Here is a 24,431-nt window from a genome sequence, read left to right as displayed (position 1 = left end):
CAAATGAAACAAAACATACTACGCTAAAATGCACGTTCTAGCTACAGCTAGAGAGACGAAAGAGCATGGAAGAGAAGACACACTTACTGTGTCGGACACGTCGTGTTGAAAGCACCTTCAGAGTTCAGTTCCAGATCTTGAGGAAGCTGTCCCAGGAACCCGTAGCTACTGCCATGCCGTCATCGGTCACCCCCAGACAGCTCACGCGGTTGTCATGGCCAGCCAACACTCCTAAAAACACAGCAACGTTACACAGTCAGACACAACGTGGATATGGGGGATATAGAGCATCAAGACACGCATACTTTCACGTGCACATGCGACCTTTCTTGAAAAGGGCAGGGGATATTCAAATATTAGGAATGTTTAAACCAGAATATTTATTCCAAGGGCTTCAAACGTTCCATGTGTAGATGAGTTATTGTTTCCATTTTATTCATTGCTAACACTGCTACAATGCACAATGCTACAATGATTACTGTTATGACTGTTGCTGAGGAAGTGATTAGCCACTTCAAATGACAAAGCTTTGGTCCTGATGCTTCAGAGGTGCTCAACACAGTGATCCTTTTCTTGGATCAACTGAAAGAGATGAAATAAACACCACCTGTTTAAATACAGGAGACATAGATAATCACGACTGATTTAAGGTATTGAATCATTCATAGGAAATTGAAAATTGGTTTTATGCGAGTTCAGCAGATACTGCAGCAAGGTAAGATTATTAATTTTGTATTTATTTTTATTTTTTGGCAAAAGTTCAATATTAACTGATTTCACTATAATGCACCCAGTTCAAAGAATAAACTTCAGCTTTTGGCACAATTAGCCAAGCTGTGATTAATGGTAATCTCAAGCCCAACAATTGAACATACTTTCAAAATATTTGTGCAAGGTTGGGACCCAGACACATGCAGATCTCACGCAATTTACCCGTTATGTTAATAGTCGAGTACTGATAGATTAAGACTTTGCAAAGAAATGGCTCAGAGATCTGAAAAATATGCCCAGATCACATCAAGTGGAGTAGTACATTCAGGTCCCGTATATTTACTTGCAAGACTGATTACAAAGAATGATAAACATTTATAGACAGAAAGATTGCAATAGAGGGCCCATTTTTCACGTAGGAATGAAAAAACAAAAACAGCGGAAATATTATTGGTGGACACAGGTGTGCGTCTTGCTTGTGTTGCAGACATGCGTGTGTAAGCAGCACTGATCTGGTCTGTGTGAGAACTTCACCTGCGCGGTCGGCCTTCAGGCTGTCCCACACGTTGCAGTTGAAGTCGTCGTAGCCAGCGAGCAGCAGGCGTCCGCTCTTGGAGAAGGCCACGGAGGTGATGCCACAGATGATGTTGTCGTGGGAGTACACCATCAGCTCCTGGTCGGCGCGCAGGTCAAACAGGCGGCAAGTGGCATCGTCCGAGCCGGTGGCAAACGCGTTGCCATTAGGGAAGAACTGAGCAGAGAGAGTCAAGGGGCTTTACTAACCAGAGCAAGCATAACTGCAGAACCAATCAAAGGGTTATTTAGATAGTGGTCCTAACCAGTGTTGTATAAAGTATTCGAGACCCATACTTGAGTAAAAGTACAAGTACTCTATCAAAAAATTGACTTGAGTAGAAGTTGAAGTGTTCTTTAAAAACTTTACTTAAGTGGAAGTACAGAAGTAGTCAGCATTTTTTGTACTTAAGTATTGCAAGTAGTTTAGTCTAAAATTTATTACTCAAGTACTGAAAGTAAAAAGTACAAGTATTGTGTTTTGAATTAATTAAAGAAAGCCAACAAAGCTTGATTATCAAGTGTTTTTATATATCACTTACAAAGATGTCAAAGATCACAAATACAAGTGTTCTGTATGTACTTTAAAAACTGGGGTAGGTTTGACACAGAAGTACAAATTCGCCTTAATTTAGCTGAGAAAACGAGGTGTATTTTGGACGTAAAATCCGTCCGTCGGATTCTAAGGGTGAGCCTACTGCCCTGCGTTTACCCTCAATAAATGCCCTTACCCTATAAAAACACTACACTACAAAAATGGACACATGATTAGTCAGCATGTTGCCTTTATTGCCAGCTAATGTTAAGTGAATTCTGCAGCACGCCATGAACATAATTAGGTTAGTTAGCTAAGATATCTAACTATTACAACCTGCTAAATGTTTCCCCTTAACCCCCTCATTGGAACTTTATATACTCAGAGTTTGAGCCTGCTTCTTCCCATTTAGATCTCATAGAATCTTGTCCTTCCGTTAACAGTCATCTCTCTGTTTTTCATTTGGTTGACGAGAGCACTGTTGCCAAGTCTATTTTGGCTTCTAAATCTACTACTTGTATTTTGGATCCCCTGCCCACCCCCCTAGTTAAAGCCTGTCAGTCTTCACTCTGTCCACTAATCACCAAGATTATTAATGCTTCTCTCAGCTCTGGCACTGTTCCATCCTCTTTTAAAATGGCTGCCGTCACCCCTGTCCTCAAGAAGCCCGGACTTACTCCAGATGACTTTAACAACTACCGACCTATATCCAACCTCCCTTTTCTTAGTAAGCTGCTTGAACGAACAGTTTCTGCCCAACTCAAAGAACACCTGGCTTTCAATAACCTCTTCGATCAATTTCAGTCGGGTTTTAGAACAAACCATAGTACGGAAACTGCTCTGGTGAGGGTTATTAATGACCTTTTGTTGGCAGCTGATGCTGGCCTTGTGACTGTGCTGGTCCTGCTTGATCTTACTGCAGCGTTCGACACAGTCTGTCATGAAACATTGTTACATAGGCTAAAGACCTGGACTGGGGTTACTGGCATGGCACTTTCTTGGTTTCGGTCATATCTTACTGATCGGCAACAATTTATTACCTTGGGGCGTTATAAATCTGGCAGCTCGTCCCTGCCTTTTGGTGTTCCTCAGGGCTCAGTTCTTGGCCCCCTTCTCTTTATTATCTATATTCTACCACTTGGTGAGGTCATTCGGCAGCATGGTCTGCAATTCCATTGCTATGCTGACGACACTCAGATATATGTCTGCACCAGGCCTTCTGACCAACTACCTCCAGATACGTTAGTAAACTGTCTGGTTGATATTAGAAAATGGATGACAAAGAATTTCCTTAAACTCAACACCCATAAATCTGAAGCCATACTTATTGCATCACCAACCACTCTTAAGAAGCTTGATCAACCCATACTGTCTATACCAGATTTTATTACATCCTCTGTAGCTCAGGTCCGCAATCTTGGTGTTATTTTTGATTCATCACTTTCCATGGAAGCTCATATTAATAACATCACTAAAACTGCTTTTTTTCATCTGAAGAATATCGCCAGATTGCGCCCTTCTCTCTCAGACACTGTAGCAGAAACCCTTATACATGCCTTCATTACATCCAGACTAGATTATTGTAATTCAGTCTTAGTTGGGCTTCCTGCCAGCAGCTTGAAGAAGCTCCAGTATGTTCAGAACTCTGCAGCTAGGGTCCTCACACACACTCGATCCTGGGAACACATTACTCCAAAGCTCAATGAGCTACACTGGCTCCCTGTCCAATTCCGTATACAGTTTAAGGTTCTTCTTTTGGTTTATAAATCTTTACATGGCATGGCTCCTGAGTACCTTTCTTCTCTGATACAAAGATATTGTCCAACACGTTCACTTCGATCTGCCGATGCTCAGTTACTGTCTATACCCCCCTCTAGGCTTCGCACATATGGTGGAAGAGCGTTCAATGTTGTTGGCCCTAAGTCATGGAATTCACTTCCCATCCATCTTCGCACATGCCCTTCATTATCTACTTTTAAGAGACATCTAAAAACTTATCTTTTTAAGATTGCTTTTCTAAATGCTTAGTTCTTTTATACTCTGTTATCTCATTGTAATGTTTTTTTAGCTGCTTTTATGATCATGATTATTATTAATTTTCTTCTTAGTACTGTTATTAACATTTTTTTTTTCCTTTGCTGTTATGGAAAGTGTCCTTGTGTTATTTGAAAGGCGCTTATAAATAAAATTTTATTATTATTATTATTATTATAACTAGTGCTTGATGCGCTCTTCTGCTGTTACCAAACAAGTGCATGAATTCCACCTTGTAACTTCGCACGCACAAAAATCGAGTCACACGACCTCGCGACGCAACTGCGCGCGTGGTCAACGCGCATTGGCGTAGCCACCGCGATTGCGTCATTTTTGCAGTGCGGACTCTTGCGCCAGTCACGACGTGTCAAGTGAACCTAGATTACGAAGCTCAAGTGTTCAGTGAAGGCAGCAGCAGAGTAAACGAGACGCGACCGTAGCATGCGCAGTTTTCTCATAAGACAGACTGATCGCTTGACCCGGTGACAGCACCAGCTAACATGTTTACAATTGTAACGAGTAACTATACAGCACGTAAAAAATGTATCGGAGTAAAAGTATTAAACTGATGGAAAATATGTAGTGAAGTAAAAGTGGAAGTAGGAGAAAAAAATAATACTCCAGTAAAGTACAGATACAGCATTTTAGTACTTAAGTACAGTAGTGAAGTAGTTCTACTTCGTTACTATACATCTCTGGTCCTAACAGGAGGCAGGATCTAAGGATCTGTACACAGATGTACACATGTCTGTCCAGAGCGTTATGTGGACAAGTCTTTAGAAAACCGTGGTGCCACTCACGCAGATAGCGTTGATGTCGGACTCGTGGCCGGTGAAGGTCTGTCTGCACATGCCCTCGCGCACGTCCCACAGCTTAGCCGAGGCGTCGCAGGCCCCCGAGACGAAGGTCCTGGAGTCCGGAGCCAGAGACAGGCTCATCACATCTCCAGTGTGGCCTGCAAAAGTGGTCGTCTGCTGACCGGTCTCTATGTCCCAAAGAGCACTGCAGGGAACACACACCATTCGGGTCAGCCACGGTCACCTGAGCAAACCACTCAAGAAAACGCAGCAAGGGGCTTTTCTAAGGGAAAATAAAACCGTTAGAAGACATCATCTAAGATGGGGTTATGAGCAATAGCTGCAAGTGGGATATTGTACATACCTCAACTACATTTGAAACAATGAGGACCGTCTTCTCACATTCATATTTCTCAGTTAAATATAACCAATTATTCACATTCCTTTTCATTATAACACGTTATATACAAATAACGGGGCCATATGCAGTTTTAACTGCAGCGTGGCTGACTGCCCCATGGCTCGCTTGAAAGCTGAAAAGGGGATGTAGTTCCTCTCTCTTACCATGTGGTGTCGCCAGAACTCGTGACAATTTGGTTGTCGTCAAGAAAGCGACAGCAGGACAGGTAACCTGCAGACACAAGGGAACAAACCTCAAACCTCATTATTATAAAACCCATTCAATCTGCTCAATTGTGTATGGCATGCTTAGCATAAAATTTGTGAATGTAAAGCAAAAACATGAAGAATGTTTTTAATCTAGTAAAAATTTTATCCATTTAATGCAGTTAGTTATCAACGTTCTACTCATAAATTGTGTGTGTGGCTACTTCCAGCACTCCAGTTCCTTAAAATTGAACGATCATGCTTTAAGCCTCTTTTACATAAGTGTTTTATAACTGCTAAACATGGGAAGCGTGTGTGAGGAGTTGAGCAGAATGCCTTTCCACGTAGCTCCATTGTTTTAAGGCAAGCAATGCTTCAACACAACCTGTCAATATTTTGCAAGAGCTGGTTGGTAGACAAAGGCAAGGCATTTAAACCAGTTTAAAAGTTGCCTTAATGTGCTGGTAGAGTTATCCGATAAATTAATGTGGACATTGATGAACTGGAAATTGTTGCCTTAGTCTCCCACCACTGGCTAGAGATACTTTGTGCCTAGAGACTTGTGCCACTGACTTGCAGTTTTGTGCGCTTGCTTTTTAAAAAACGTACTGCTGCTGTATTTAGAATTTACATTTAGAATTTATTAACAATGTTGTGCAAATAATTTTGGTTATTGTTTGTGAGAGGTTATTTTATATGCTTCATGACTGGATATCATTTGGGGAAGTGGTTCACCAGAGAAGGGGAGGGGGAATTATTCATTTTTGAACTCACCCCCAACACATCTACTTTATCTGATGTATGAAGCAGCCTAGTGGTACCCAGACAGGTGAAGGTACCAGGTTCTGTACCCCGAACAGTAGAGGGTCAAATCAGCCAGTTACACTTAGTAAAGAACTCCATTATCTCAAACACCTAAGTGCACATATTGTTTATCTTCAAGAGAAATCTAAAATGATCTGAAATTAAAAATTATGGACGTGTCGGTCAAATGCATCACTTCTTGGCAAATCTAGGGGAGTCAAAATTTTAAGTCATAAATCTGCTGTTTGTGTTACAATATTCATTTTATGAAAGTGCTGGATTTATGATCCACGGCGCTTTTCAAAACCCAATTGGTAGAGTATATTCCATGTCACATTCACCATACATTTATTCGCCTTGAGTTTTGTGGATAGACAATCAGCTAATCCCATCAATATTGCCTTGCCCTTATGTTATGTTATAAAGTTGCACATCCAGCAGGACGATCACAAGCTCACCTCTGTGTCTAAATGTGTGTATCAAATGATAAGTCAACTTGGTATCAATAAAGAATTCAGTCTGCTGACTAGGAATCCCCGCCATGGGAGACATTAAAGTAGGGTTCTACTTTTGCCAAGAAATGCTTTGTGCTCCTGACATCAAAATTATAGGAACCAACTTCATATATCTTTTTGCTCCGAATACAAAGAAGTGACAACTTTCTTCAAACTATATTGAAAACCGAATCCAATTAAACCAATATAACTGTCATTTACATACAGCACGAAAATGTTGGTTTAATTGGAGTCTAATACAATTGACTTGAGTCCCATTGACTTGAGTATGATCACTACGCATGCCCACACTTGTTCTGTACAGTAGTTTTAGTATGTATTGTTATTTAATATTAAACCACACATACATTTTATGTATTCAAAATGGTAGTGAAGTACACACGGAAAAACAGGATGTTTGCCAGAGGTTCTCCATCACCTGTGCAAGCCAAGTGCTTTGTGTGCACACACACACACAGACACATACACCATTTTGCTTGCACTGCTAAGGAGACCTCTGTTCGAAATGTTTCTCTGGAAAGCAAGCAAAACTAATACTGAACTTTTTTTTTTTTTTTACACGATAGGTAGTGTTATGTGTCTTTAGTTAGCCAATCTACAGTCAATTAACTAACTTGCAGACAGGGTAGCTAGTTACCTTTGCATTCCATAAGTAATAGTTGGGTTAGTGTGTATACATACACATACACACACACACACATCTTTGTTTTCGGGCAGAATATGACACCCCTTTAAGCTCAAGAAGAAGACCTATTACACCAATCCAAGCCTATCTACAATGAATTTAGGAATTAGGCAAGTCAACTACTGGCCAGTGTTATGCTTCTAGTGGTATAGTGCCCATGGGGCCCAGCCCAAAGATACATGGGTCCACTCTCCCATGGGCCCACCACCTGTGGGAGAGGTAGTACTAGGGGTTCGGTGCATTGTGGGTAGAGCGGTGGTCGAAGGCGGGGGCCTTGGCGTACCGATCCTTGGTTACTGAAGCTGGCTCTTGGGACATGGACTTGGGAAGGTCTACTCAATGCAAGGTTTAAGCCTTCCATGTCCCATAAGTTATTTTGAACACAGAATATTGCTGATGACCGAAAACTTTTTTCTTGGTGGAATGATAACTTCATACTTTGAAGAAGTTTTGTTTGACCAGAACTTTTATCACCTGAACACACCTGGTTTTTCCTACAGCCTCGTTCAGAATACTTAATTAGCAACATTCAATCTACATGATCAGTCTGCAGTTGCATGCCATTGGGTCTCTAACCATTGCATTCTGATCCAATTTCTGCACAACAGGTATATCTAGGAGCAATGCTGAGCATAATGTTTCCCTGTATGTAGATGACCTACTTCTATATATGCACAGTCTGTCTGTATTCTAGCGATGCTCAATATTCTTTCCTCATTTGGTCAAATTTCAGGATACAAACTTGGACAAACGTGAACTGTTCTTTAAAAGTGGCAGCTCACAAATACCCATCACACAACTTCCTGTTTAAAGTAGGTTTACATAGTCTCACATATCTTGGCCTTCAAATAACAAATACATTTGAATGTGTCCAGTATCCATATCCCTTGTGGAATGGCTTTAAGTGTCTTCCAGTTTTTTCTACATTTTCCGTGTCTTCCTATCTTTCAACCTCCTTTTTCCCCCCAAACACTCAAGTCAGATTAATCTCTCCAGGTGTAGAATATATGATGTTGACGAGGTGTTACCAAACCACTTAAAAACACGTGTTTTTAATGGTGTCTATTCTTGCATGAATTATTGTTTTGAAATGGCATTTATAATTATAGATTCCTTTACATTTATGGCATTTAGCAAACAAACATTCAGAGCAGCTTCAAAAAGTGACTCGTCATCTTCTCAAAGCCAGTAACTGGAGAGTAACTTCATAATAGCCAGAAACGTGCAGGAAAATGTGGGTTAGTAAAAGAATGTACGTAGCTATTCAGATGTAATTTAGTCATTTGAGTTCCTCCATTTCTTACACAGGTATTTCGCATTTAGTAATATTTTTTCTATACATTGTATATTAATGACATTTGTATATTAATGACATTGTATACATTTGAATTTACTTTCTAGTTATGTCAGTAATCCCATGATTTTGTGAACTATGAGAATTCAAAACCTACTACACAAACAATCACCCAAAACAAAAACAAATAAAACACTAAACATGGACCAGGATGGGTTCTTTGTATTTCTTTGACTACAGTAATATAGCGCAAGCCTGCAGGAAGATATTCCTTCAGCACTCTCCAACAACTGAAAACCCTTAAAAAAAAAGTACTCATTTGAAAGCCGCAGGGTCACAAAATACATGACCGATAAGTAATACCTCACACTGAAAGCCATAGGAAGCTCCGTTTACATTGCCATGTGCTCATAAAGAAAGAACAAAGGCATACTAGAAATATAATAAACAAAAGGCATATGTTATTATTGCAATCCGATTTTAGTCGGGGACCTTGGAAATGTGGAAAGGCCTACAGCAGATGTGGAAGTGGTGTGGCTGAAGAACTGGACTGCCATCAAAACACAGACGATGGTGGTGGCTTGCCGTCACGCATGGAGGAGCGCATGCAGTTACAACCCGATGGTGCTACCAGTGGGTCACATGGGTGCGAAAGGTACATCCACTACCTGTGTGTCCAGCCAGCTCGCGGCTGACGCGAACGTTGCCCTCGCGAGTCTTCAGGCTGTAGATGGAACAGATGTTGTCCAGGCCTCCGCAGGCAACGTAGTTCCCCGAGGGAGCGTAGGCACAGGTCATCACCCAAGATGAGCGCAGTGGGATGGCGTGAACCTGAAATATCCAGATGACAGTTGTCCTCAATGTTCAGTAGCAGGTTAAACAGGGGCATGAACGCCAATAAATCAAGATCGTCCGGTATACGAATTCAACGGTCTTACCTTGTTTGTGGTATAGCTGTCCCAGATTATGAGTTTACCATCCTGGGATGCACTGACCAACAGCCTACACAAGGAAACAGCATGCAGGGCCATGCAGACAATACAGATTACACACAAACTAAATAAAAGCATGTATATATTTGCACGTTCATTACAACTGGTGGGGCCATGGAAGAGTGAGGACTTCTAAACGTCTAAGACAATGGTGAACTATTAAAAGAAAACCTCAGCTGCGCTGCTCTATCTTGGTGGGCGTGAATTTGAAGCATGACGGTGATAGTAACTACATGCTTAGTCACAACACCTACACGCAACCGTTGCTTCACCACCTACATGCAGCCGAAAGTGATTCATCACCAGGCACGGTACATGTACATCCACTACCTAGCGTAAACTACACCTACGTACTCCTACAGAGAGAAGGGAAGCCCTGCAGCTGGCAAAGCATAATGAATGATCGATCTCCACGTGTTTTTAGGCTGAAATGGCTTCATGTAAGACGCACAACTTTTGCCTGCATAATTTGGCACTGGTGATGACGATGTGAACAGAAGCAAAGTATGGGCTACTGGGCGAATGCTTAAGCCTGTATAATCGCCCACTAGAGTCCCAATCGAGTTTTGTTAGTGAATAATGAAGCGTCACAGGTGGACTCTGCTTTGCAGGACTAGTTAAGAGAACTACAGATTTCTAACAGTAATAGTGAATTTAACCACCAATTCCTCATAATGCTTTTAACAATCAAAAATACAAACTAAAAGGGAACTTGGAAAAAAGTTCAAACCAGTTAGTTTTCAAGGGCCACAACGGTGTTGCGGGAATATCAGTGTCATAGTGGAGTTAAGAGCTTTTACCATTATTAGAAAAAACAATCAAACAAACAAACAAACAAACAAACAAACAAAAAACCACCTATCCAGCAAGCATATGTTTAGACAGACAGTATAACCTGGAACTACAGAATAACAAAGGAGAAATGCTTCTAGTAAAATGAGAACTTTTTGTATAGTACGAATTCCAAGTATTTGTACTGCGAATTGTACAGGAGTGAATGGGTGTACCTGGAGTCCGAGCCCCAGTGCATGGCATAGATTTTGGCCAGATGTCCCCTCAGCGTTCGCCTTGTGCGCATCTGGATTCGTCCAACGGGGTCGATGTTTGCTGTGATCTAGAAACACATTCTAAGCTTTAACATCTAAACTTCACAGCACAGGCAGAATTTCTCACGCCTACATCAAATAAAAATGGACTCAATTTGCTTGATTTTTTCATTTAATAATTCATCACCTGTGATAGTGTGGCATCTGCACAGGCTTTCCTTGCATCCTGAAAATCAAAGAGACATGGGACATCATTTATCATTCCAGGTGAAAGCATCGATTTACTTAAGTGTGAATGCAAATACATCAACTTGGTTTGGTAGGTTAGTTTATATTTTCAAAGACGAAACACAAATAACTGTAATTGACATGGACGTAGAACTAGCTACACTACTCTGATCTGAAGTAGTCAGATTTTCTGTTATTAAGTTGAGTTTATTTAGCCAAATGCAAGTCTACGACAGAACTAAGGAAGAAATATGAACTCAGTGAACCAACAGGTGGATGCAAGATTTAAATATTTTCTGCATTGTGTACATTGGGGGGGGGGCAGAGAGGCAATAGTTACATAAGGAACTGCACTTAAGTAACCAAAACGCAACTATCTTGACTGTGCAAATGGCAGCAGATAGCATCTATGCAAATGGTTGGTTGCTGTACATCTCATTTATGCAAAGTCTGCTCTCACTGTCTACAATAACAACTCAGTTATTAACCCTTTAGTCAATTAGAGGTAAACAATTCTAATGTTTGTATTTTCCTCACTAGAGTTGGGATGGGCAGTATGAAAACTTCATGATATTAATGATAAAGTATATACATTTTAAAGCACCTATATACCTATATAATGTCTCGACTTTTTAAATCACATACATGAAAATAATTTATGAGGAATTACAGCACAGAGACAGCATTAGTAAAAAAAATAAAAATAAACATCTTATCCTCTCATCAAGGTGTGCAAACTGCCAGACCTAATTAGATAAATGGTAGACATTGAACATATTAGAATGAAGGTAAACAGATGTTTAGGCTGACTTAGAGCAGAGTGATGATGCAATCTCAAGGAGCATTCATGATTGCACTAGCATCATGCTCTCCCTTGTAGCTAAACTAGAACAGCTAGGTCTGCCTGACTCTCTACGGTACTCCATTAAATCACACATCATCTACCACTGACCCTCCAGCTGTGTCCGATATGCTCATCCGCCACTACCCTCCTGATGAGATTAAGAACTGCAGTTGGGAAGTCATGGAGACTTTAGTGAATACTCCATCACACACACACACACACACACAATCACACAAAGCAACTTTGTTCAGTTTCTAATGTCAATTTGCCATCTGATGTCTATCAAGAGTGCACCATCAAGAAGAGTTCCCCTTCTGAGCCTTGTTACCTCTCAACATTTAATTTTTATGTTCTTAGGGAGATTTTGCCTTGCTATTTTTGGCTTGTTCATTAAGGTCCTGGACCCAAAGTGTCTGAAAGATTATTTGCGACAGTAACCTGTGATAAAAAAAACCTACACAAATTTTAACCGTACTGAACAATAATAATGACTTCTTAGAAACAATTCAAGGTCTGCAGTGCCATCAACTCCCTTTGCTACAGCTTTTTATAAACTTACCAAGTGCATGACTGTAACAGCCACCAACGTCCACTGTGACTTTTTTTAAAATATGGCCATTGTAAACATACCATAAAATATGATTAAATCAACAGTTCCATCTGTACGCTCTATGTGTTGTGTGTGTTCATTGTGGCCAGGTAGTTGCTGTTCCTGATATACTACAAATACTACACCGTGGTGGTTGGTTCCATTAGTTCCATCAGTTTTATTGCCTAGATTCATTTTTTGCGTTTGCAATCTTGAGGCTTAAGAGCAGTTTGTTTAAAACTTAAGGTATTTTAGTCGTCCTTTTCTATGTAGTTCCTGACAGACTGTTAGCTTAAGCCATTGTTTAATTTCAAAATAATGTTCACGATCAAGACTTGTGATTTCCAATTTCGTCTGCTTTATACAGTAGACATGGAGCGCAATGTAGGCAAACATCATCCAATAATTAGAACCATCTACTTTTGAATTATACTGTGCATATTATATACACATTACCTTTGAAATGGTCATGTTTGGCCAGAATTTACCAGCGTAAATTGACGAGTGATGTATAAACAGTGAAATCTCATGATCCTGCCTCTGATGTGTGTTTATAAGTGTGTGTGTGTGTGTGTGTGTGTGTGCGTGCGCAGGTGGTTCTCACTCTGATCTGGTTTTTGAGCTGCTCAGCCTCCTGGCGTAACTGGTCCAGTTCACTCATTTTCTTCTTCTAAAGCTCTTCCTCAGTCCTGCTGCCGGGACACACACTGATCTAAGAGAGAGGGAGAGAGGGAGAAAGAGGGGGAGAGAGATCCCATTGAGTTTGAGGAATAACAAAGAAACAAAACAATGCTGTACAAAAGAAATATTTGAGAATCCATAAAAAACATCCAAACATTTCATTTACCAAAACACGTGCATATATTGAACTCTATAGACACTTGATATTGTTTATTTTATTTTAGAAATGGGTTTGTGATGGTACATGCTAACAATATACTAAAGAACTCTGTATACTGTATATATTAGGGCTGCCATGATTAGTCAACTAGTCACGACTATGTCGACTACTAAAATAGTCGACGACTAATTTATTAGTCGATGCGTCGTTTTTTTTCCTCTCCAAACTGCTGCGACAGTTTCCACTGCTGCGTCTGCGTTTCTGTCCTTGACGTACATGCGCAGTTTAGTGGAAACCGGGGTAGACAGTTGACGACATCCCAGGACGTTATACAGACAGGCTCTGGTATCGTGGTTACCTGGCTACGGAACTCAAAAGTGCGGGATCATTTTCCGTAGTCGGGTTCCGAAACGCGTGCAATATCTGCAAGGCAGAACTTGCCTTCCACGGCAGCACAACCACGTACCTAAAGCATGTTGTGGCTACTTGTGACAACGATGAATAGGGACCGTCATCTCTGTAATCTAAATTGCTCGTTAGCTGCTAAAGTTACCATAAACAGAGCGTTAACTTAGTACTTACTTATCGAAGGGTTGCCAACTTTTTTTCGGCGCGAGATATCGGATGTGTGGTGTGTGAGCGTGTGAAGACGGAGTGTCTCTCACTCTCAATGCGTGAGAGTTGGCAACCCTGCTTATCGTGGTAACTGTAAAAGTTAACATTAGTGATGGCGATTGGTTTAATTAGCCTTAGCACGCATTCGTGTATTTTCTGTAACGTCAGTGAGACCAAAACTTTATTTTGTGAATAACTCCTTAGTTTCAGGTCCCTACCTAATTTGATTTAAATGTAGCGAAGTTTGATGCCAGAGACTAAAGAAAGAAAGAAAAACCTAAAAAAAAATTCTTTATTAATGTAGGCCTATTTATTTTTGTGTTTTTTAAGGCAGTGCCTTATCCTTATTTTAATAATTGTTTGTTGCAACAAGCTGCATATTTCATTAAAGATTTAATGAACTATGATCTTAATTGTTTATATTTTTAGTTATAGCTGAAATCTAATGATGGTTATATAATAGCAGTTGCATTCTAGTGTGATAAGCTGTATGTTTTATATTCAATTAACGTACAATCCGACTAGTCGACTAATCGTAAAAATTAATCGGTGATTAGTCGACTATTAAAATAATCGTTTGTGGCAGCCCTACTATATATATTAAAATGAGACAGTAACATTTCTAAAGATTTGACAGGGGGCAGTTCCACAATATTTCCATGATGGCTGTATCTGTAAAGTGTGGCACAATTTGAACTATGTTAGTTTTAAAAATAGGCTACCTAATATCTTTTTATAGTTACTGTGTTATAAGTAACATATTTCCACATCAAGCACAGTGATGACATGATGATGTAGAACATTTGATATTACATGGGTGCAAGTCTGATCCCAGGGTTTTTAGTTTTAACCTGCTTTTACACATCTCCCCAGTATTACTGAAAACACTCAAAACACTTGGCTCCTTCGTGCAAATCCTGGGATAGTGACGTTTCGGCTGACCCAAATCCTTCACGCGTCCAGACAAATGACTGAAGATATAGTTCAGCAGACCAATCCAAAAGCCTAAACTAACAAATGAAAAGGAAACAATAAACCATGCACCCAACTTGTTGTGTAGCTGTAAGGCTCAAAAACACTCCATGAAGGCTCCCATTCAAATTTGTCTCCGTTATATAAACAGATTTTTTTATACGCCAAAGAAGAAACCACAACAACAGTTTAACACTGTTGACAAAGCTGTATCAGTGACAGAACCTGCGTTAAGACTGTTTTTAATCTCCACCCTATTAATGGTTGACGTGATCATTTTGAAAGATTACACAAAGCCCATATTGAGTAGCTTAGATACAAAGTTGAATGTGTCAAGTTAAACACTCAAGGAACCGTGTGTACTAGAAAATCTTTCTTCACACATTTATTTCAGTGGCCTTCTACCTGGGCTGTGCACATCCTTTGGGTTTCATTAACACACCGGTTGGAGAGGGTACGTGGAAAGTAAAAATAAACAGCTTTAGCGCTGAACTGTTAATGATGCCCCTGTACACTAGCACAGTGTAAATTAAACACATTTTAACCTTTTTAAAAAGGTTAAAAATTGTAAATTGTAAGTTCTTCTGGTGACAACTATAGTTAGTATAACCTACACTTGTTAACTTGGTCCACTTCAATGTCTTGGTACCAGAGGACATAATGGGCTTATTTGTGGCAAACTCATGAAACCCAATCTCTACCAATATCCTGCTTGTTAAATCTTTGGCACGAGACTGGACATTAGCAGTCCCTCAGAATGCAAAGCATACGTCTGATGGTAAACAGTCCATTAAATCAGATAGTAAACAGTTAGATTTGATGATTCATCATGCAAAGGGTTACGGCAATGGTACATTTTCTTATGGGAGAAGTCAATTAATAGGCCAAAAAATTAAAAAATGTTTTCAGGAAAAATTCATCATCTCATCATGTCATAATGGCCATCATTACAGTAACGTTATATTCATCATGTTACATGATTCCAACCGTCTTGACGGGCCTCATGAAATAAACACAGTATTAGAAACAGTATTAAATTAATAAATTACATATTTGACAAGGCTGGGAACATTAACATGTGGTCTCGAATAAAACAACTAGCTTAAACATTAACCTAAAAAATTATTACTAAAAAACGCATCAACATGATGCATTTGAAGGTTTTTGAGCCGAGAAGCCAATAACAGGTTTCCTGAAATGAGGGGTAGCAAGCTAGCTTGAAACTAGCCAATGATCTAAAAAAAAGACCTGTCTCTTAAATGCAAAGACCCTACATGAGCAGAAAAAATATACTCAAGCTAAACAAAAAAGGACAAAAACACACAACCTTAATCTTGGAGGTAGAGACTAACATATATGCACGGTAGAATAGTGTGGGATATTCTCAGCATGTCACCTTCAGGAATTATGTCTTTGCACAGTGGAGCAGACATGCATGGGGAAAATGTCAAAACAATTTTAAAAACTGGCCTCAGAGTCTGGGAATCACAGTATTCCCCAAAACAGGACTTGTAGTGACAGCTATCAGCTAGTAGTATAGTCAGAATTATTGAATATATAAAAATTATGATATAAAAGAAATGTACGAAACACACATATTCAATACCCACAATATCAATACTATCACAACCAAATCTGCTTTCCTGCTTGCTCTTTTGTAACATACAGATGATGCCAAACTCTCCTTACAATGCATATTTCCATGCTAAAACATAAGCTGCAGCAAGTTCAGTCTTTGCAACCAGTCTTGGTCAACAGAGAAAATGGCAGGAGTGCTATATGCACACACCCTGCAAACAAGGATGAAGAGGCATCAGCAGGCTAGTGTACAAACGGAGCCTCAATAGTTCCGTGTAGAGCTTAGCCTGAATGGTTTAATCTAAAACAGCTTATGTTCTTAGGAGTTAGGTCAGTTTTCCTTCTAAAAGTTAAAATACTGATTTAGTTTGAACTAAAATACACCTGTGTATTATATTATTGCATTAATTGTGAGTAGGAATTGTTGTAAAATAAAGTTAACATGGATATTTCAAAGGGACCATCATGCAACATATGCTAATTTGTTAATTATATGCAAATTCACATTAACCCATTTAAAGCAACGAGAGGCCTAAATGATGTAAAATGCATAATTTTTATTTGTAAAAAAAAAAAAAAAAAAAAAAAAAAAAAAAAACTCCCACCTTTTATTTCACATTTGAATTGTCCACAATTTGGAACAATCTACAAGAAAAATCTTATGTTTATTTGTGTATATTTAACTAAAATTTTTTATGGTGTTTGTATTGACTGGTAATAATACAATACAATACAAACTAACCAAATTTAAAAGCAATCAGAAGCATCAATGTTGATGGAATGGAAAAATTACTACATTTTAAGTCTTACATTACAGTTACTAATGTTGAAAGAGATATCGCCACATTAGTAACTGTAATGTAAGACTTAAAATGTAGTAATTTTTCCATTCCATCAACCCAGTGACAGCAAAGTTGACTATGTCTTGTGTTTGAAGGTAGTTTACAGCATCTAGTAATCAATCATACCCTCAGGAATCACCACATCAGAATCGGCTAACATAAGGAGATGGGAGTACTTAAAAATGCTTAAAATTGTAACTACTTCGTTTCACAACAAATAGCTGTCTGACTGAACAGTTCTCTTGTATTACGTTAACAAATATGAGCCTCTTGTAATTCCAGGAAGAAACATGAGAGAACGTGAAGACGTTAAGATTGGGCGTTTTGAAAATAAACAACCATTAAATAATGTGATAAAAAAGCGAATAATTTTGAATATATGTATAAATATTTAACTTAATTAAGTTTAACGTGTTGGGAAATATTGAAATGGACAAACATGACTTCATTGCACTGAGGCGCGGCGCGCGCAAAGTTACAAAATTCAAGAGGAACCTCACGAATCGACAGCGTGCGAGATACTCACGCACGGGCAGTCACCGTGATTACGTCATTTTTCCCACGGGGACCCTCGCGCCGCGTCAAGTATAAACCAGGCTTAAGGTCGCATCTTACAACTAAAGTGTTGCCCTCCATGTATGAAGACTAGGGATGCAAATGATTAATCGACTTTCGATTAATTGTCGATTAAGACGTTACTCGATCAAAATGTATTAATCACGATTAATCATTAGAGAGCGCTCCTGTATTAACTTGAACAGAGCGTAAGAACGAGAGGTGAACACGTGTCGCGAAAGACCAGAGTGGAAAACAAAATGAAGCGGGCGAAAAGACGTGCGGTGTGGGACCATTTTGAAGCGTGTTCGGGAAACGAGGCAGAAACTGCGTAATCCAGAAAATCCCAAGGAGGGAAACTTTATTTTCCACGCAACTCAAACAATAGCACTGTTCTCTTCCCCTCCCCTGGCGCGCGCAGGCGCCGCTCTCCCAGTGTCACTTAAAGGGCCAAGTGCCTGTCTGTTAGGGAATTCGCTGCGAGGAGTAGTAGTCGCTACAATTTCAACATTGATAATTTAGGCAAAGAAGTCAAATGTTCTGTGTGTAATGCGGTATTGAAGTACAACAGTTCCACTAGCTCACTCAATTATCATTTGAACACCATGCATGCAGCTGTCCTGCATATCACCAGTGCACCTGGTCAACCTAAAATCACAGCTACACTGGGAAGGCGAGCGTTTTCGAAGCTCGCTACAAAAAAATACGAGTGAGCTAAAAACAAAGCTATCTACTGCTACTACTGTAGCCCTTACAACAGATTGTTGGACGGCTCTAACAACAGAAAGTTACATTACTGTGACGTGCCACTACACTGACGAGAACTGGCAGCTAAAATCTGCAGTGCTGATTACGACGAACATGTCGGATAGACACACCGCTGACAGTTTAACTGACAAGCTCAATGATGTTGTGGAAACTTGGGCACTCTCCGGTCGCGTTACAGCATGTGTTCACTACAAAGCTAGAAACATTGTCCAAACATGGGCTCAATAATATTCTGTTTGGCTCTTTATTTAATTTCTTCTTTTTTTTTAACATTTTTTTAATGTCTAATGTTTCAAATTGAACTAAGCCAGTCCTTAATTTATTCCTTTTTTTAAATGAAAGAATGTATTTTGTTATACCATAAAAATTTCCTCATGCATAATTACTTGAGCAATATATAATATAATACAATATAATTATCATAATATAATATATACTTTTTGAACAAAGTGTTTTAACTACACTGCTCAAAAAAATAAAGGGAACACTTAAACAACACAATGTAACTCCGAGTCATCCACACTTCGTGTTCAGATAGGAAGCAACACTGATTGTGAATCAATTTCAACTGCTCTTGTGCAAATGGAACAGACAACAGGTAGAAATGAGAGATTTTCAACTGATTTCAAAGATTTTTATTAATTGAGATCTAGGATGTGTTATTTTAGTGTTCCCTTAATTTTTTTGAGCAGTATATTTAGCTGATATTTTTAAAAGCCCTATTGAAACACTGAAATTCAGGTGAAAAACCCCGCTTATCGATTAATCGAAAGTCGATCGATAAGATCAGTCAACTAACGATTAATGAATTAATCGATAATTTGCATCCCTAATGAAGACACTAAAGAAATTGTTTAAATTTTGTAGGATAGAGTTTAGTTTGTTAAGGCTCTATTTGTTCTATTATTTTGTACTCTTCCTGTACTTTTTATTTATCTTATGTTACACATTGCTGTTTTAATAGTGCACATTGCTGCTACCAAAAAAAGCCACTAGATAGCAGGTACCTTCTGTAACCTCTCATTTTTGTTAATATTATTTTTGTTGTTTTCCACTAAGATTGTTACATTTATCTTAATTAAATTATTTTAATTTGACCATTAGTGCCTAATGTGGTGTATTACAGATCACTTGTATCACCTTGCATCACTTATATCAAACCCACCTTTTGAAATAAGATACTGTAAATTTGATTAATCAAACCAATGACTGACCATAAACTAATCCAGGGGTGCCCACACATTTTCAGCTTGCGAGCTACTTATAAGATGACCAAGTCAAAATGTTCTACCTACTATAACAACTGGGATTTTAGTTATTTCAGCTTTCTCCTTCTCAGAGGAAAGTCAATGTCATAGTTTTTATGAACAGTCCGAAAATGGTGCTCCACATTTTCCTTCTTTGGAATAGCAACGGCACACTGACAGATGAGACAAACGCACATAGAATATAACAGTGAAATACAGTGAATGACATAGTGAAACAAATCCTCCTCCCATTCTGTATGAAGTGGTAGGTTTTAGGCTTCTTACTCAGACCAGCTACGGCACTCATTTTTATACCCTTTGTTGTATTTAGTTTAAAAAAATTGGAGGCTACCTACGCTGCAAGGTAACTGAACAAATTGGCGCGGTTTAACGTGCATGCGTAGGTTGTCAGAAGTTCAGCCGTCAGATTGGCTACCATGTATGTCAATCAAAATTAGGGCTGTCCACGACCAAGGATTTTTTTGGTCGACCAATGGTCGTCATTTACTCGACCCCCTCCCCCCCTAAAAAAAATATCCCATTTTGACCGGGATACACATTTGTGAAGTTTTATCTTTAATGCCGGGCTGCCGCATCTATGCGCATTTACCACTAACGCCAGGAGTAACCTTGTGTGACTAACAATGTTTCCTGGTTCATCTAAACACTAGGTCTATAGCCTACACAAAAATTGGTTATCTGCTCAGTTCTTCTCCCAGTCGAAGAGTTCGCGGCATTGTCGTGTACAAGAGCGACCCTTTTTTCCGCGGGGATTCTAAACTCTGCCATTACTTCGCTGAGTCTCTCCTATGTTAGCAGCTGTGTGGCTCACTCCCAACTCTAGCTCCCAGCACGAATGAATGCATTCGGCAGTTATCAGAAATAAAATGCGCTGTGACCGTCATGTAACTTTCCATCTGGTTAGTCCATAAATCCGTTGTGAAGCTGAGTGCTTTACAGTTTTCGATCTTGCCCTGAAGTGTTTGTTTTGTATTGCTGTATTTGCTCTTAACCGTGTGCATCACTGTTTTACGTCTATCCAGGCTATATCCGGGCTCGAGGCATTCAATTAGATTTTTAAATCCCTCACCACTGCCGATATTCACAGGTCGCATGTCCAGCACTGTCCTTGTCAAACAAATCACCAACGGTAAATTCGTGTCTCGTCTTCCTTTGTCACGCCGTTGAAATTAAAAGTCCCAGAAGCCCTTTGACGAGACGCAGCTTTTTTCCCTTCAACCAATCGACCAATGGAATTTGGTCGACTACTAATTTTTTTTGGTCGATTAATCAATTATTTGCCGTCAGCCCTAATCAAAATACAACTGTCAGTGCAGATGGACGATAGCCTGCCATTCATCCCCTACTTTTTAATGTCATGCGATCTACCCACACTTCCTTCGTGATCGACCAGTAGATCGCGATCAAAGTATTGGGCACCCCTGGACTAATCTAAAACTGGTATAGGGCTCTCTGCTGTAAATCGAGAATCGAATCGAGACCCTAAAATCGGAAATACAATCGAATCGAGGATTTAGAGAATTCTAGTGAGGAGTTTGAATCTCAAGCATTTTCATAGAAGGTCACTGTACTAAAAACTAAGACCTGCAAGAGAACAGAGTTCTTAAACTGTGAGTGTGCTTATTTCAGCCAGCTCATCAGACAAAAAAAAAAAAAACACACTACGCCAAAAAAATTGTATTTTCCCTTAAATTCAAATACTATACTAACTATGGCTAACAAAGTACACACGATTATTCACTTGTAGAATTCATTATTAAAGAAAAATATTTTTTAAATGCAAAATCTTTCATTGTAACTGAGAAAGTGTTACTTTAGACAGGTAGCGTTAAGCTGGACTGAAAAGGCATTAGAACATTGTGCACCTCAAATACTAGTGCACTGCACAGACAAAGATGTTATTAGGCCAGAACTGCATTTGGGGGAGGGGGGGTGCTGCTAAAGTTGGTCTGTATAGAACAAGATAAAAGCACTATAACTAAAGCATTATCAAAAACTAAAATTCAGAGTTAAACTGATTTATTGCCATTTAACAGCTACAGGAATGTGTGACTGCCTGATTATTTAAATGTAATTTTTTCAAATTAGCATTTGTAGTTTTAGTGCTGATATACTAATATTGATTATATTTGATTGCAATATTTTGTTTGCAGCTTTTTCCAGCCGATGTCTCATACCAGAAACTGTGTTTGGTTCATTTTTACAAAAAGGCCAAATTAGCTATAGTGAGCTATATAAAGAACAACAAAATCTGTAAGACTAACTTGACATGTAGTCTGTGCTGATGCCCAAATAAAGTGCCTTTCTGCTCAATGAATATATAAGAAAGGCATCCAAGTAAGCAGTTTTTTAATTCCAATGGAACTTTGTATTATATACTGGACTCCATTTAGAGCACCATTGTCACCTAACACTCCCACCCTCTCCATATGACTGCCATTTACTTACCTTGTACTATATTTACGCATAAAGTAATGTAGCTATCCAACTGGTAAACATCTTTAGTTTCTTCAATTGTTTATCTGGTCCCAAATGGAAACAACTGCAATGAATGCTGAGAATAAGCTACCAAGTAAAACTTACAGAACAACACCTTCTACCAGTATGAACGTGTAATAAATGGTTCATTATTAACATTTGACAAGATCATTTGACCTACTTACCAAACTATGTTTATTAGCCAGCTTGCTATGAAAAACAATAGCCACAAGCTAACTTCACCATGCTAAAACCCCTGAATATACTAAAAAACTGTGGTCATTGCAAATAATTACATAGCTATTTGTACACGTCTACATTCATTTGTTCTTATGACAAAGATTTGAACAAGTTTTATTTGAAAAGGACATTGCCACTTGCTGCACCACTTGTGTTCCATCTCTAAATGAGCACTGCACCGTGATGCATCATGGGATTGTCTCAATGCCTGAGCAGGCATTTGAAGTGCCTTGATATTCAGCCAAAATAAGGTATCTCAGAAGACAGAATTTCAAGGTATCTAAGAACTGAGACAGCTTTCCTAATGGTGGTGTGTATTGTACGACGTTAAATGCTATCTATGTAGAGAGCTCACTAGGCATTGAAACAGACTTGACGTGCATTGCAAAACTTTTTCTTGGATATTTGTGCTGAATAGTTTTCTTTCCCCGACTACTATTTTTTGTTTTACACTAGTACTTAAAATAGTACAATTAGAGCTGCTCAGAACAGACTCCCTAAAATAAAGAGCAGCCAGGTCCAAATGATTCAGTATATTGTTTGCGAGAGGAAACTCCTCTCACAGTTAAAGATTATACAGATATATACACTTGCCAAATAGCCTTAAAATGTACCCTTTAGGACAGATACAGTAGTATCCATTTTGCTTGTATTTCTACTGTTAGCCGATCTATTAAAATGGGTTTGCATGGCAGGCAACAATGACAGGCAGCATGACATTAGCTATCTCAGAAGCATTTACTAGCATTAACAGGGTTTCACTTATTTATGTTAGAAAGCAGTGTAGGCTTTATATGGAGTTAATGACCTAATGGCTTGTGGTTAACCAAAGCAACATATTGGGATTTGATGGCAAAACATCTATCAGCAACTAGGCCTAAAAGAATAAGTCACAGTAGGTGATGTTTTATCTAACACAGTTAAGTGGTATTAGGCATGAAGTCAAGTGATGTGTACAAAATCCACTTAACTAATTAAAGACAAAACAATTTACGACAATTTGTCCAAATAAGACCACATTATTTTCTTATATAAATTTTATAATATAATTTACAACTATTATTTTGTGTGTGCACATGCATGCACACTCAGCTACTAAGAAATTCTAGTTGCAGTTTGGAATGTCTCCAAATCAATGGACTACAAATTCAAAAGGACCAGTTACATGTTTTTCAAGGCAATAACTGACCTGTGAATGAAATAAACTAAATACACTATCACTTAAATTACATTAGATAAGTAGCCCTAGCTATTTTCATTTTAAGAGTTGTGCCATGTTTCTCTTATTTAGACCAACAAAACCATGTAAAGGCATCAAATAAACCAATTAAATATTTTAAAATTAAATGGATCATGGCCAAATTCTTCCTGAAGTAACAAAGCTATGGTAAACCTAAATGTTCCAAAGCGTCATCTTAACATCACAGGGACACATCAGACAATCCTTCAGTGAAGCTGGGGGGGAGGGGGAAATTAATACAATACACACATTCCCACATACACACAGTAAAGAATATATACAGTGTATATAATGTATACAGTGGCCTAGGCTGCATTTTTCACCCACTTTTAATTAGGCATATATTTACACCATGACCAGGTTGTGCAAGCACATATGCTCAATATGTGCCACGTGCCCATGTACATCCAAACAGTTATTTAATCAGTGCAGGGGTGGAGTAATTTACAAAGCCAGCTTTATAAACTAAACTTACGCCTAGCTACAACAAACGTATCTATTCTATCGCTGAAAATTGCATGGGTAGATTCATTTACAAAGCCAGCATTATAGACAAAATTTACCCTTAGCTACAACAAACATCTATTTTATCGCTGAAAATTACATTGGAGCAATAAATATTTATATATAAATTATTTAAGCATTAATGTTGCATTAATTGTGGTTGATATTTGCTTAATATTCTTTTGATTATTAGTGTGCATCTGCTGTTAGCCTACACACATCACTATATTGTATATTACTAAAATATGATTCCAAGCATGTACCTGCAGTGTAGGCA

At 38.8% G+C, this 24,431-nt stretch overlaps 1 protein-coding gene across 1 annotated transcript in view; it reads right to left on the bottom strand.

Annotated features, from left to right (window-relative positions):
* Nucleotides 1-24,431, bottom strand: part of gnb1b (guanine nucleotide binding protein (G protein), beta polypeptide 1b) — a 30,828-nt gene that overhangs the window by 3,163 nt on the left and 3,234 nt on the right. Inside the window, exons 2-10 of the mRNA XM_077013969.1 lie at nucleotides 12,858-12,965; nucleotides 10,780-10,818; nucleotides 10,554-10,660; nucleotides 9,493-9,556; nucleotides 9,223-9,385; nucleotides 5,215-5,281; nucleotides 4,654-4,855; nucleotides 1,246-1,462; nucleotides 88-231 (exon numbers count right to left, since the gene is read on the bottom strand). Of these exons, the coding sequence (XP_076870084.1) occupies nucleotides 125-231; nucleotides 1,246-1,462; nucleotides 4,654-4,855; nucleotides 5,215-5,281; nucleotides 9,223-9,385; nucleotides 9,493-9,556; nucleotides 10,554-10,660; nucleotides 10,780-10,818; nucleotides 12,858-12,914 (1,023 nt within the window). The 5' untranslated portion in view covers nucleotides 12,915-12,965 and the 3' untranslated portion in view covers nucleotides 88-124. The remainder of the gene's footprint in view (nucleotides 1-87; nucleotides 232-1,245; nucleotides 1,463-4,653; nucleotides 4,856-5,214; nucleotides 5,282-9,222; nucleotides 9,386-9,492; nucleotides 9,557-10,553; nucleotides 10,661-10,779; nucleotides 10,819-12,857; nucleotides 12,966-24,431) is intronic.

Source organism: Brachyhypopomus gauderio, chromosome 8 (assembly GCF_052324685.1).
Source record: "Brachyhypopomus gauderio isolate BG-103 chromosome 8, BGAUD_0.2, whole genome shotgun sequence".
Classification (NCBI taxonomy): domain Eukaryota; kingdom Metazoa; phylum Chordata; class Actinopteri; order Gymnotiformes; family Hypopomidae; genus Brachyhypopomus; species Brachyhypopomus gauderio.
Note: the sequence above shows the minus strand (reverse complement) of the source record. Positions and strands in the feature narration are given on the sequence as shown.